Source organism: Lutjanus erythropterus, chromosome 23 (genome assembly GCF_056507025.1).
Source record: "Lutjanus erythropterus isolate fLutEry1 chromosome 23, fLutEry1.hap2, whole genome shotgun sequence".
Lineage (NCBI taxonomy): Eukaryota > Metazoa > Chordata > Actinopteri > Lutjaniformes > Lutjanidae > Lutjanus > Lutjanus erythropterus.
In genome coordinates, this window is record NC_139339.1 from 13992401 (window position 1) to 14007932 (window position 15532).

At 35.9% G+C, this 15532-nt stretch overlaps 2 protein-coding genes across 2 annotated transcripts; both read right to left on the reverse strand.

Moving 5' to 3' along the window:
- Positions 1-7614: 7614 nt before the first annotated feature.
- Positions 7615-10272, reverse strand: fis1 (fission, mitochondrial 1). The gene is made up of 5 exons (XM_084712633.1): positions 10149-10272; positions 9503-9635; positions 8725-8801; positions 7910-8015; positions 7615-7799 (listed from the first exon to the last, which is right to left on the reverse strand). The coding sequence occupies exons 1-5, from the start codon at positions 10191-10193 to the stop codon at positions 7696-7698; spliced, it is 465 nt and encodes a 154-aa protein (XP_084568759.1). The 5' UTR covers positions 10194-10272; the 3' UTR covers positions 7615-7695.
- Positions 10273-10911: 639 nt separating this feature from the next.
- Positions 10912-14567, reverse strand: LOC146305723 (cytidine deaminase). Its single transcript, XM_084711975.1, has 5 exons — positions 14146-14567; positions 13889-14005; positions 12316-12427; positions 12161-12218; positions 10912-11153 (listed from the first exon to the last, which is right to left on the reverse strand). The coding sequence occupies exons 1-5, from the start codon at positions 14150-14152 to the stop codon at positions 11040-11042; spliced, it is 408 nt and encodes a 135-aa protein (XP_084568101.1). The 5' UTR covers positions 14153-14567; the 3' UTR covers positions 10912-11039.
- Positions 14568-15532: the final 965 nt, after the last annotated feature.

The following is a 15532-nucleotide window of genomic DNA, read 5'->3' on the forward strand; positions in this document are numbered from 1 at the left end:
GACAGCGTGTTACCTGTAAATCAACTGCAGTTGACTGCAAGTGGTTGTAAAATTTATTCTACAATCTATAACATCCTGAAAGAAGCGACAGCAATTACTCAGTACAATTGTGTCACAGTTCAGCTGCATATATAGATTAAAAAGTAACTCAAAAACAGAATTACAATTCTTTAGAACTATTTTTTCCTACAATAGCGAACTTGTTTTCAAGAAATAAACCAAACAGCTACTCAGGAATTACAAGGATGCTGCTGTTGTGCAATTAGCCTACCACTGACGAAATAAACTGATAACAGATGACCACATTTTTCCATGACAACAAGAAAGACTAGCACATGATGAAACATTATGAAAGGACTTCATCTCAGTCATAGATAGTCTGAGTTTACATAAGGTGTTATTAGTTTGAACAAATCCTGCTTCGTTCATCTCTTTTTAAATGATTGATCTGCAAATGTTTGTTGGGTTTTCATACATTAAAGCATACTCCACATATGTGATTATGTTGAACTCAGCAGCCAAACAAACACACCCCCTCCCTTCAGTGGTCCTTCAGAAGATTTACCGTCCCTCTCGCTCCCCCCATCTCGCCTCCTTTCTCTTCTCCTTGTCCTGTGCACAAACTCAAATGCAACCTGTTGTCAATCACCTTGAATGATGTCCTGTGACCCAATCCAAGACACCTTTTGTTTGCCATTATTGCATACCCAACTGTCAACAATGCACCAAATATAGTAATGTTCCTATAATTGTCACTGTGGTCTGGACTAAAATATCCAACAACTATGGGATGGATTGCTGTAAAACTTTGTACAAACATTTGTGTTCTCCTGATGATGAACCCTGATGACTTCAGTGTCCTCTGGAGTTTAAAGGAGATGTTTAAAGAATGAGAAAGTGTGTAGGAAGTTGGTGGGGAGGGTGGAAGGAGACTGAGGTTTGTGCCCCCCACGAAGCCAAAAGTCAAAGTTGTCCTATGACTTACATCACACGACTTACGCAACGTAAAATAATGTAACATAAGGCACCATAAGGTAAGGCAGCATAGGGTAACAAACACATCATAAGGCGTCATAAGGTAATGTGACATAACACAACAAAAAGCAACATAAGAAACAAAAAGAAAATATGTCATTATACAGGAGAAATGTGACCCTCGAAACGCAATGCGATGCAGTGTAGTTTTTCTAAATCTAACCAAACTGTGATCATTTCACATAATTTTAACCGCATGTTTAACATCGCATTAACATCGACTTACATTATGTGAAGTAGGAAGTCCAGTGCTGCTTGTCATTGGTACTTTTATATAAGAATTTGGAAGGCATTCGCATGTGTTGCATAACATTTGGTAGCATTTTCTGCTCAGGATGACTTGTAATGACTTTTGTGATCACTTCATTTTACATTCAGTGCCATAATCAGGCCAAAACTTAAATTTGGTACTTTGATTTATGATCAAACACCTTACTATCCGATCAGCTTCAGCTCTACTTGTGTTTTATGACGTGCACGTTTTACTGTGACATGTCAAAATGTCTTGTCTTGTGACAAAGGCTTATTGAGATATTACCTCGTGAGATGCTTCACAGGTTTTACACTGGCAATTATCTTAATGTAAACATTAACATAATTTCTTGTTAATGATTTTTTAAACCACAAAGTCCATCTTGTAAATGAATCTCTTCCAGGAATAGCACATTTATTAACATCACGGACACTGTGAGAGTATCTAGGGTCGTTGTATGGCCCTACATGCTCATAAAATGTTGATGACATATGAAAAATATAGTACTATTTTATCACCTATCAAAACAAAGGCAGAAATTCAAACAATAGGTGAATCTGAACTCATTGGCCTGCCTCTTCTACCTCATCTCCACCTGAGCTCCTCTGAAAACTGGATCCTGCCATGTCATAAACGTCTAATTTTATAGCCGAGATGTTTGCAAAGCCCATTTTTACAGCTCACTTGGCTGCAGCATTGGTTACTGATGAGTTTGTGTTATTAGTTGCAAATGTCACAGTCACTTTGTCCGTGACAACAAAAGTTTATATGATTGTTTTTAAGTGAAACCTATAACTTTTTAATGTGTTTTCCTGGAATAACTGATAACAGAGAGGTGAGCACATGCTTAGGATGGACATGGAGGAACTATATCAATACATGTTTATGAAATATGCATGGTGCATGGTGCGTGTTCAGGAGCTTTTTGCAGGAAAACATTTAAGATGAAATCCAGACTTTGACATTTAAACTAAAATATTATGTTTATAGAAATGCAAAATGTGAAAATGTGTTACACACCAGCAAAAAGATGCTTAAAGGTCTTAAAAACCTATTGAGACTTATTATTATGAGCAGTGTCGGGTCCTACATTGATTGAATGGTTTTGGTTATTTCATATCAGAGATTTCTGTGTTCTGTGTTGTTCTCACTGGTTCGAAGAGGATGGAGCTCATTTGGGAAAAAAATTGATGTCACATAGTATATTTCTAAATACCATCTGTCATGCTGCTGTGGTAAAAACATCGTAAGCAAACAAAGTCTCCTAAGAAACCTTATCTTTCCTCTTTTCCAATTAACCTGTGTGAGAGTGAAAGGCCCAAGATAGGGAGGATTATTTGGTTTTAATGATCTCTGCATACCTAATGTCAAACTGACCTGCACCCAGACGAGATGACACACAGATCACGCTGGAATATAAGACGTAACCGTGTGACTAATATCAGCAGCAAAGTGACTACTATTCATCCTGAGGGAACTGTGAATAGAGTCCTCATTTTTGTGTCATTCCAACTAATAGTTTCAGACATTTTGTCACGTACCTCAGCAACTCAAACAGATGTAAGCCCAAATTATACCTTGCATGTCAAGTATGTGAAGGTCCACAGGGGCCTGTATGATGGAAATTTCAGCATCAGAGGGTGTATGTGTAGGCTCTGTGCAAACATCTGTGCAAATGGTGTAAATCTGTGTAAATCTTTGTCCACTATGTTGTGTTTATTGCCCCTATATGTTTTTTATATTTCCTCTTGTTTATGTTGTTCCTATTTTTTATATCTCCTCTTATGTATACTGCTTCGTTACTTGGTACTATTGTTTTCTTATTGATGCTTATTTATCTTGCTATCCACTTGCTGCTGTTACACTGCAAATTTCCCCATTGTAGAACTAAGATAGGAATATCTCATCATATCTTATCTTATCTTATCTTATCTTATCTTATCTTATCTTAAAGAGGGAGAAAGTCTGTATCTGGAGAAGGTGGGGTGGATGGATGAGTCAAACAACCACAGGATTTCCACCCAGGACACTCACGTTCATGTCCAATGTGATACTTAAAAGCGATAAAAAGTTTAAAGATGCATAACATTATGTGCATCACGTGACTTTCATCTTGCAACTTGCTTCACTAATGTAAAGCACTACTTATTTTTATCCAAAACATTTTTTCCTTAACCAAGTGGTTTTGGTGGCCACACCAAAGTGCAACAGTTTCACAAGGTGGATCACATGTTGAAAAGGCTTTCTGTCAGTGTCTCATACAGAAACTAAAGGTTAAAACCTGCATCAGTATGAGACCATGAGGGGTAATGAAAAAGCAGAGTTGATAGTTGATCAGCTGGGATGAGAACATACAAACCAACGATCTTTTCCATTCGTAGAGCCATGGCGTCAGCAGTGATGCGTTGGATCCTGAAAAAGCAAATCAATCCTTTAAAGGTCGAGTGTGTAAGATTTATTAGGACATATTGGTAGAATGTGTCAGTTATGGAATATAATATTCAGAAGTATGTTTTCATAAGTGTATAATCACCTAAAAATAAGAATTATAGTGTTTTCATTACCTTGGAATGAGCCCTTTAACACAGAGGGCGCAGGACCTCTTTCAAGGAGTCTGCCATGTTGCACCGCCATGTTTGCACAGCAGCCCGGTAGAGACAAACTAAACACTGGCTCTAGAAAGGACTGCAGCCAGCATAGTTTCTCCCATACGCCCGTCAGGTTGTTTGTAATCTGAAATTTAACCTTGGTTGTGTATGTAAAAAAAAAACAAAAAAAAAAACATTTGCTCAACATTTATCTTAAGATGACATTTCCATCTTATATTAGTTTTAAGGCAAAGATTTTATTATAAAATAAGATTCAAACTATTAAGAAATTATAGGTTGTTTCAGTAAAGTAAATATTCATATTGAAATACTGGTAACAAAATAACTTATTCTTATTGTAACTTTTCCTCCTAAAAACATGATTCACTACTTGAAAGCGGCCATGTTGGATTTTACACTGACAGGACAGCTGATGCTTGCAGTGCACTGATAATCCTCCAGAGGGCAGAAGACTGCAAATGCATGTCATACAGGTCTCACAAACTCTAACCCCCTTTAACCTGCTGAAGGGTTAAAGGCCTCAAATGTTGCTTTTCCACTGTTGTTCCTTATGAGACTGTTTTTTTCAAGGCTAACAAATTAATGGGTATGACTGTGTCCAGGAATAAGATCTCTAAAAGTTTTTCCTTATTTTACTTTTCAGGCCTCAATGCACGGCAAATAAAATCTAAGAATGCAATCACTGTACACAATAAAACCATGGAAGGAAATAATCAAAGCCAAGTACATGTATTACACATTAACTGCACATAAAATAGTGACAGAAATCGAATTTTATTGTCTGTTTCTGTGCCTGTGTTAGACAATAAAGTTCTGTTCTACCGGATTATACAGTAACCTCAAATTACCGTGTGATGACATGTATAATATAAGGTGTGGCTCAGCCAATACACCATGTTCCCAGACATGATTACGCATTAATATCTGTCAGCCATGTGTTAAACCAGTGGATACTCTATGAACATTGGCCCTCGTAACTGAAACTCACTGAAGCTGATCTAAATGATACTGGCTCTGAAGAATCATTGATGTTAACGTGTGCTTTTCTGTGCACGAGATGATTATTAAGTCTTAGCTTAATTTAGCTTTCTGCTCTTTCGTTCTGATATTGGATCATTTTTGGGGACTTCCACCCTCCCCAGTGTCTGGTTTTCTGATTGCGTTTACCCACTCGATCACCTCTGTCACATCAGAGAGGATTATTGTTTCCACTGATATGTCCCTGGGGAGTTTCGGTGCTGTCAGGTGGGTTAATGAATAACACTCCACGAGGCTGATAACACCACACACAACTGATAGCCTCCATAAGCCTTCCTGTCATAAAACGGCGACTTAAAGCACCCCGGGGGCGGGGCCAAGGTCTGAGGATGATCGACACCAAGTGAACTAGGCCAGGCACGTTTTGTTCAAACATGTACAGTCCAATCTGAGCATTTAAATCCGTCGATACTATCATGATGCACTTTCTTTCCCAGTGTCCACCACTGTACATTTAATAGAGTCAATAAATAACAGTGATAAACGAATGACAGACTTTGCTCCATCAACAAAAGATTCGTCGCCAGTTTACCCTACGTAAACACAGTTTCTTGACTTTCATAACAGTTCAAAGTATAAGACATACTCATAATATCCGTTTTTATGCAGACGATACAGTTTTATTGGCATTAAGGTCTTCTTTCTCTCAAACATCTGCAGTTTAAATGACAGGTTTTTAAACCTCGTGTGGAGCAGTTGACACGGACATGAAATTAAAGGTTTTTTATGTCATTTTTGTACATGGCTTTGTTAAAGACTCGATTCTGATTGGTCACTTGCAGCACTCTAAGCTATGCTATGGATGCATCAGAATCAGTTTAAAACCTCTTAAATCATTCTTAAGTTAATATTTTGTGTCAATTTTTCAATTTTTAGGAAGTAACCATATAATATGTGGGATAATTTACAGCAAGCAGGTCATTATTGTAAAATAAAACCCTTGAGGATGATTAAAGACCTGTCTGTTATGAAGAACAGACCATTGTCATGGACACAGTTCTGATCACAGACTCTAAAGGAACAGTAAAATAATTGTTAAATCACTAAAATCATTTTAAAAATAATATTTTGTGTCAAATGATTGATTTAGGGGGTCACATAAAGTCCATATTGCGAAATAAAGAGATAAAATCGTTTTAAAAGCTCTCCAAGTGCCTCCTCAATGTTTTGCTCCATTTGGTGCTACGAGGTCCTGTGGACACTTCAGTGGTGCTTCTTAAGTAGTCAACAGATTTACTCAGACATGGCTGCCCAAAATGTTCTCCTCCTGATCTGCATCTCTCTCAATATAGTTCCTGTTTGGAGCCACGATTGGAGTGTTTTTGAAGCATTTATTGCAAGTCTTGACATTTTACCTTTCTATCTTTTACAGTGTAGTAGCTATATGTGAAATTATCCAATATCTTTTATTTGATTCAGTTACTTCACAGCAATAAGAGTTTACTGAAGATTTTTATTTCAAGTTGATCTTAGTTCAAAATGTCTCAAAGTCTGATTACATTTCACAGTTATCTTTCCCCGTTTTATTTCACACTGATTATTTTACTTCATAAAACAAAAGTTTTATCTAGAAAAATGAAAAAAACAAAACAAAAAACAACTGAAATTGCTGTATTTCTTCTTTTGGTTGGGGGAGAAATTTGCTTTCAGGGTTTTCTGTCAGAAAGGTGAGGGAAAGGGTTAAGGGACATTGGGAGACATTTCTTCTAGAACAGAAGTTGGGTGACCGGGTCCTGTCTGAAACACTTTCACACTTATGTGACATATTACTTTAAATTTCTTTGTTTTGTTTTGAAGTCATTTTCAATTTTCTATCACAGTTTGGTTAAATCTAGGCACCAAAAATTTCTTGATGAGTTTTAGGAAAGCTCATGGTTTGTGTTAAAAGAAAGAATTCTGACAGAGCTCTTTGTGCCAGAAAAACCTAAAGGCAAACTTCTCCCACATGCATATTTACTCTGCTGAATATACATCCCTGTATGTATGGCACTCTACGCTAATTTCCTGAGAATACAAACCTCTCAGTTCAAATTCATTTTATTTAACAAGATGGAAAACACAACCCATTAAATGTAGCACAGGATCATGTTAGAAAATGCATTTTACATAAGAAAAGCTGTTCATTCCTAATAAATTCTTTGCCCAATAAAAGCTGTATTCAGAACAAATTAAAAGAATCCTCATGTCCAACATAAATGCAAACATCTCATAATTGCCTCCACAGTAGCAGCTGGACCACAGTCTCCTGCCTGCAGTAATGGCAGAGTCACTGCTACCTCACCAAATAAACCACACCATTGCTTTTGGCATTACAAGCTACACTTCCTACTGCACCAGTAACACTTTCCTTAACATTTCTTTATGTCAGGAACAAATAAACAGACAATTACAGAACCACAACTACTTTTATAAAGATATTTTTTTACAAAATGTAAATGACAACTTAGTAGGTTTAGGCTAAGGTACAAACTAAGAAATCACATAAAACTGAGTTGTACCTCGACTATTCTAGTTTATTTACACAAAATAATAATAAAAGTGCCATGCTATGGTGTGTGAATAAGTGATGTCATATGTATGGTGAATTTCAACCAAGTTAAAATATGAAAATAGGTTATTTACTGTCATAATTCAAACCCTTTAATGTGTTGCAGTACATATTTCAAACCAAAATGTTACATCCCACAGTTTAATTTTTTATGCAGGGGAGGGTCAGTGTGTCAGTCCAGCATAATGAAGACACTTTGTCCAATGTCCAGGTTAGGATTTAGCAGCTCCCTTTGACACAGCCAGGCCGATGAGGCCCGCTAGACCGGCCAATCCAATGCCGATTCCCCCAACGATCGCCATGCCGACCAAGCCATCTAAATAACAACAATTGAGTGTCAGCATTCTATTGTTTATTTGCTCTAAGAACGGGATGAAATAACTGATCAAATTCTGTTATTATGTCATGACTCAGGTTAGCTCTTACCTTTCTTCAAAGCCTTGTCGATGAGTTTCTCCAGCTCCAGAGCCTGCTTGTTCCCTGGCTCGTTCCTGAGAAGAGTTCGGATGTACTTCAGGGCTCGCTCATATTCCTGAAAGAAGAGGGCAGAATAAATAAAATACTTAAGCTGGTTTCACACATAATTACCAGTAAATGCAGCTACATTCAGGAACATTTTGGTCTTAGCCATTTCACAGATGCCATAGTAATGCTTGGAATACATGGAGCAAGGGACAGTCCAGCAAATGGCAGTAATGCAACACTAATGTACGCAAACTGTCATATAACTCAACAGAAGAAGAAGAATTTGGGACATGGTTGGATACGTATATGTGGCGGAAGATTATTTTCAGGGAAATGGTGGGTGAGGAGCTGTTTCTTTCCAGTGCTGTTGTAATGTATTGAATATTCAACAAGTTTACAAAAAAAAAACAACTTATGTTTTTATGTAATTTACCTAAATCAGAGACATGCATTTGATGCATTTAAAGGAACTTTAAATGAGCACTGGGGGCACCCCTATAGCTCAGTTGGTAGGGCATGTGCACCATGTGTTGAGGCTATCAGTCCTCTGCAACAGCTGCCGGTTTGATTCCTGCCTGCAGCACATTTGCTGCATGTCATCCTCTCTCTCTCCCCCTTTCCTGTCATATCTTCAACTGTCCTATCTCAATAAAGGCAAAAAGTCAAAATAATAATAATAACTGGATGTCTGGAGTTGATGTGACAAATCATAAGAAATGCGCAGGTAGCAAAACCTGCAAATTCAACAATATAATCTATACAGTCATGACACTCACTTTGAGTCTGTAGTTGGCCACTGCAAGGTAGAACAAGAAGTCCCGGGAGTCATCCTTAGATGCTTTCTGAACAAGCTCTACATGACAACAAAACAAAACCATTTATTCAAGTTTTCAGCAACAGTTCATGTCACTATTTCTAAAGCAATAACTGATAATAATAATAATTACACCAAATATTTTAATATATTTTAATCCTTAGGCAAAAGATTACTTTCTTAACAATTAATATTATCACTATCAGAGCCAAACAGATTAACAGTGAGCATATATTATATATTTTTTTATTACTATCATTTAGTTTTAGAGACAACATTTTATGTTTTTGTTTAGGTTTTATTTTTCTTATTTAAATTTGCTCTAAAATAAAATAACGTTGGACTTTAGACTGTTGACCACACAAATAGAGACAATTCAGTTGTCACCTTTGGCTCTGAGGAGCTTATAAATCAATTAACTGATTGATTGAATATATGTGGTACTACATATCAATTGAAGTCTAGAGTCTGACTTCACTCTACAGTCAATCCTCTAGTCATACAATCAATTGATTTATTTACTTTTTTTTTTTTTTTTGCTTTGTTTCCACCACAGTTATTTAAGATTAGAAAGAAATAGATACTGCATTTTCAATCCGTTCTGAGGTTAATCAACAACAACAACATTCAGTAAGTAAGTACTACAATGATTTTAAGTATAACACACACACACACACACACACACACACACGCACAAAAACACTATCAAGAACTCATTTTACAACAAATAAATTACTCACCTTCCAGGAGCACAATTCCCTTCTTGATATCCTCTGTGTATTTACTCCTGATCAGACACCAGGCATATTCAAACTTTGTTTCTTTGGAGACGGCTCCCTTCACCAGTTCACTGTTGTATTTCTTCTCAAATTTCTGTCAAAACAGAAACCATCCTACATGTTACGACCACTGAATTGAATGTATATAGTGTCTTATTAAATCATCTGTACAGTCAGAAAGGGAGTGAAGCAGAAACACCCCGCTTTGCTGACATCACACACTTCATTTACTGTTTGCTTTGACAGATGTGGCTGTGATTGTGTAACGTTGTCCGAGCAAACAGAGGCAAAAGTAGTCGTTCATTTCCAACTATTCTGTCGTTCAGGTCACAAAAATACATATATAATTCCCAAACTATTATTAGCATGAGTCATTTGATTGTCCTCTCGGACATCACGATGACACGACTTGTTTTCGGACATAAACATCATCTTTAGCATTTGGCTAACTGTGTGACGCGACAAAGTATCCTCCCACACGTCGCTTTTTACCAAAGTTTCAGCATTTAGCCCGCAGATATATGTTGTGAAAGCTTCAGTGTGTAATACTCATGTGTTAATATGTATGTTTTATCAAAGAAAGAGGTTTAAATATTTTAAAACTTACTAGTAGGTCTTCAGGAGCTACCACATCACTCAGGACAGCCTCCATGTTTCCGGAAACTGATATCGGACACGCCCACTTTTAAACATATGACGTTGAGACAGTCAAGAAAGGCCCGTGAAAGATCTCGCGAGATTTAGAATTTTATCCCAAACCATGATCTTTCTCTAACCATTACAGAATGCGTTTTGTCTCCACAGCTATGCGAATAATAACCACAGCGTTGTCACAGTATGAAACATAATTAGTTTGCATAACGTGTACATTGAATGAACAAATCTCGCGAGAGTTTAGCAAAGTTTCTTTCTTTCTTTCTTTCTTTCCAGTCAATATTAAATAAATAAATAAATAAATAAATAAATAAATAAATAAAGTAAATGTGTAAATATGAAATAAAACTATCCTAAAATAAATAATGTGTGTTTATTAAATAAGTCTCCTGAAACAAATAAAAGTAGTCATTTGAAAAACATCTTTTAAGAATAAGAACTTTTTTTAAAAATTGAACTCTCTCTCTCTATATATATATATTAAATAAAGGTTTAATTTTAAAGATAAGATAATTAAAAAATATTTAGAATATAATATTGTTTTTGTTCTGATCTGCTGATATTCTAAAAATCAAACAGCTCACCTTTGTAAAGTAATGAAATTTCAACAGAAATGTTACAATGTATATAATGTAATAATAACAATAAAAATAATCATAATAATAGGAGTAGTAGTAGTAGTAATAAGAAAAATGATAAAAATAAGAATCTTGCATGTTTAAGAGGGAAAAAAGGTTTAATTGTTGACCTAATTTGCAGTGTTGCCAGAACACAGAGACATTGCCGCTAAAAAGCACCTAAGTAATAAACAATGATGATGTCTAAGGATGCTGTTGAGGCTTCATCAATTCTTTGTGAGGTGGTCTGGTGAAAAGGCTAGAGGCAGCAGTTCACTGAGGCTGGTCTCTTTGTAAGATCCATCCGGTTTTGTCAAATATACAGTCCAGTCTGATCCAAACTAATAAGAGAGAGAGGAAGACACAAGAGTGAAAGAGAAAATAGTGTTATAGCCAGGATTTATATTAACACCGAGGTCACAGATACACAAAAAGTATCTAAATCCTAGCTAAATTCATCATATCTGATTTTTTCATTTTGTATTTATTCTCTTAACATGAGGTTTTAAGTCGCAATGTAGAAACAACATTGATGCTACACTCATATATCGAACATGACCTGTTATTGGGGTTAAGTCTCATAAATAACTTTTCTAACTAATCTAGGTCACTCTGTGTGAACAGACTTGTGGTCTTAATCATGATATACAAAGAGTAGCTTCTATCAGATGGTGTACAGAAAATACAGGTAAAAAATTAGCTTGTTACTGAAACTGCTAAATTCGACACCCTCCAACATTTTATTTGTTATAACGTACATACTTGATGGAAATTAGAACTAGGAAGGTACAGAATGATATAAAAACCTCAAATAATAATAATAATAAATAAATAAAAAAGAAAATAATGGACCCACCCTTTAAAGTGTATGGTAGAAGAAAAACAAAACAAAACATCCTCTTCCTCTAATGTTTCTAAGTAAACTATGCAGCTCTACTTTATAAGAAAGCTACAACATTTTACTGTGCCGGGCTATTAGTATCAATATTTAACATGGCTGTAAAATGCAGTGGCTCCGGCTGAACACACCCATTGCCCACTGCGATATCATGATATGGATCTGAAAGGGAAGAGTTAGTGTTCCTGCTTTATATGCACTGCAAAATCAACCTCTTATTAAGTAATTTGTGCCTCTAATTAATATCTTTTCTTAGAATTTTGTCAGTGCAGTAGAAAATATGACAACCTGTTTCAAATACAAATCAACTCAATTTTAAATTGTTTTTTAAAAAATTAGGTTTTAAGAGGACAGTTATAGACGGAAATAACTTAATAAGCTTTTGCAGTGTGTCACTCACTGATCATGTGATAATAATTGTTTGTACTGGTCATAACAATGCTGTCTCACCTCCATCAGAACCTGCCGACACGCTCCACACGGCCCAACAAAGCGGTCTTTGATATCACTACACAGAATAGAGGGAACGAGAATAAATGCATGAGAATATGTGCTGTATGACACTTAATGTGTTATTAATGTTGTTATCATACTGAGGGCGTCACCATGTCACAGCGATGGCAGTGAACTGTCTGTGTCCTTCCACCACGGCCCTCTGGATGGCCGTCCGCTCAGCACACACTGTCAGACCATAGGAGGCGTTCTCTACATTACAGCCTGAAAACACACAAATACACACAACTCTGGACTAGAAGTATTTAGATTCTTTAAAGGCATTTTAAAATCTTAATTTTATAACTTCATGAGTTGTAAACTTAATTCTCCTTTTATATGTTGTGTACTTTTTTAAAAAAAAAAAATCTCTTTGTAAACTACTTTTTAATTTCTTTTTTGAAAAATGTTATATGAATTTAATTAGCTTTAAGTATCAAAAGTAAAAAATACTCATTATGCATCAGAATGGGACCTCTCAGCATTATATCATTTTATTACATGGCTTTGTCAATTGTGATTGGTCAATTATGGACAAACCAGTAGTATCTCCTCAATCTTAACCACAACATATAATGTCAAAACAAAAAGAAAAAATTCTTTTAAAAGTACTTGCAGGAAATGAGCAGTACTTTAATGTTTAACAACTTGATGGACTGTTAAAAGTTCAGATCGTATTTTTGAATGAACATTTTAATCTGCAAAATGAGCTGTAACTTTAGCTGTACAGTTAATTATGGAACAAAAAGTACAATTTTGATGCAATAAAATATTTATATATAGACCTGATAGTAAATTAATTTTGTGCAATAATAATTCAACTATGCAATACTCTGGTATACACTGGCACCAATACTGCATTTATAGTGTACATTTCAACTAAAATGTAAGGGATAATATACAGTGAGCAGGTGATTATTGTAAAATAAACCCTGACATGGTGATGCAGGATCCCGACATGATGCAAAAGGGTCTTAAATCACTTTGAAGGGATTTATTTTACAATAATGACCTGCTCACTGTACATTATCCAGCTTATTGCATGGTTACTTACTTAAAAAAATACATTTAAAAAATTACCCAAAATATTAATTTAAAAATGGCTTTAGTAATTTAAAACTGATTTCATTACTCCTCCATCAGAAATGCGTCCATAGCAATGGTCTGTTCTTCATAGCAACATTCTGTTATACAGAAATAACAATTACAATGTTGTAATACACTAAAGTGCATTTTAACACACTTATGTACTGACCCCATTTCCAGCATTATTGTTTATGCACACTGCAAGTATACATAAACAAAAACATATTTCAAATTTTCTTTTATTTTCTATATTATTATTCTTAGATGTTGTAACATAATGCACAAAATTTTAAATACGTCTTATTTATTTTTTCTATTTTTCTTATGATTTCTCTGTTTCTCGTATATCTCTATTCTTGAGTGGGATTGATCGTAATGTCACACAATGTTTCCCCCCAGGGATCACTAAAGTATTTCTACTTCTAATTTAATGAAGTAGAAGCATAAAGCAGCATCCAATCAAATTAACTTCCTGCAAACTGCACTGTTAAGTACATGCAGCCTACACAGTCTCTATTCACCACTTTACCTTCAGTTTTCAGGTAGTTTTGATAGGTGCACTCTACAGAAGAGACAAGTCGCCTGTTGCTGGTTTGTTACCTGTGATTATAGCGCCATCTGCTGTTAGTATGGCAGCACCGACAGGGAAGCGGCTGTATGGACAGTATGCCATGTCCCGGGCCTGCAGGCACTTTGAAACGAGCTCTTTGACTGTATCTGAAACACAGACCACCGGGATTTAACAAAGGATAAACACAATTCATAATGAGACAAATTATATTATATGTCAGGTGTAATGGAGCGTAATAACTACAGAGCCAGAGGCTGGTCAGTGAGACACAGAGAGGAGGACTTGCCTGTCATTGCAGAAGAGGACTGGTCGTAGTTTGCGGTGGGCAGCTGTGGACTATGTCACCTTTTACAGCTGGACAGTCATGTGACCAATGAAAATGTCTGACAGTTGTGTTAATGTTTTATCTTTACTTTTAATTCAGCCGACCAGCTTTGACGACAGACAGGAGCGAGAACAGCGGGGCTCATGACAGCTGCACGCGCTTTGTTTACCTTCACCTCATTGGCTGCTTGACCGCAGCGTCATCGACCAGTTGTCAGCAGCGCCGCATGTCACCACCAACAGATGGGACTTCGAGATCCGAGTATTGCAAAAAGCACACTTGCTCTTAAAGATTATGATAAATCTAAAATATCAGCTATTCGTACAAAATACCTAAAATTCCCAATTCCTCCCAAATGTAAAGAAATACATTTTAAGGCCATAAATAATATTTACCCCTCAAATGAATGAATTGATAAAATATTTAAATTAGCTGTAGATAACTGTTATATTTGCAAAACAAATGTAGAGACGACAGAGCACCTGTTCTTTGAATCTCTCCACGACTTCCTATCATCCAGTTCCATCAGCATAGATTTCTGGACCTTTCAAAATATTCAAGTTGGTGTAATCCTCAAGAATAAAAAAAAAATGAATTTTTAGTTAATAATTTGATCATTTTCACAAAATACTATATTCACAAGTGTCGTTACGCTAAATCACGCCCCTCATGACCTGCTTTTGAAAATGAACTTTCCTCATTACAACAATGTCTAAAACAAATAAATAATCCTCACGCAATTAAACTGTATTCTCTTCTAACGATCATCTTAAACCCCTTGCATTTGTTAATGTTTTTCTTTTCCTTTATTTATTTATTTATTCACTCATTATTTATCTGTAATTATTTATTTATTTTTTCCCCTGTCATATATTTCTTTTACTTTTTTCTTCTTACCACAGTAATCTTATGTTATTTGAACTTGAAAAGGAGGTGTGATTGTTCCATCATATCCGATGTACTAAAATATACAATAGAGTGTGTCACTGTTCTTGTAATGTTACATGTTAAATATAATTTAAAAAAAAATGATGAGACTTCGAGAGGGACTGTCAGTGCCCGATCGGTACCCGGAACAAGATCCGTTCCAGACGCTTCTGCGCATGCGCCAGCATTTTCCCCTGTCACTGCCCCGATTTACGGCTGGACAGCTACGTACGGAAACTCTACTCGGACAAACTTTATTAGGGCACAGTGTCCGATTTGCGTTGCACATGAAAGGCCAAGCGTAAGTCTGTTTAAAGTTTAGTAAAGTGATAATAAAAACAAAAGTGGTAATACATAGGGGGGTAGATATATAGACATAGATAGGACTATATTAAACATTTCAGATGTTACAGTATAGAAC

Coding starts and splice junctions, on each gene's coding strand:
- LOC146305723 (XM_084711975.1), bottom strand. Junction 12,428..13,888: donor AGATGGCGCTATAATCACAG/GTAACAAACCAG, acceptor GTGTGTTTTCAG/GCTGTAATGTAGAGAACGCC. Junction 11,154..12,160: donor GTCGGCAGGTTCTGATGGAG/GTGAGACAGCAT, acceptor CTCTCTTATTAG/TTTGGATCAGACTGGACTGT.
- fis1 (XM_084712633.1), bottom strand. CDS start 10,193: ATGGAGGCTGTCCTGAGTGATGTGGTAGCTCCTGAAGACCTACTA. Junction 9,636..10,148: donor TAGCTCCTGAAGACCTACTA/GTAAGTTTTAAA, acceptor CTGTTTTGACAG/AAATTTGAGAAGAAATACAA. Junction 7,800..7,909: donor CGACAAGGCTTTGAAGAAAG/GTAAGAGCTAAC, acceptor GTTGTTATTTAG/ATGGCTTGGTCGGCATGGCG.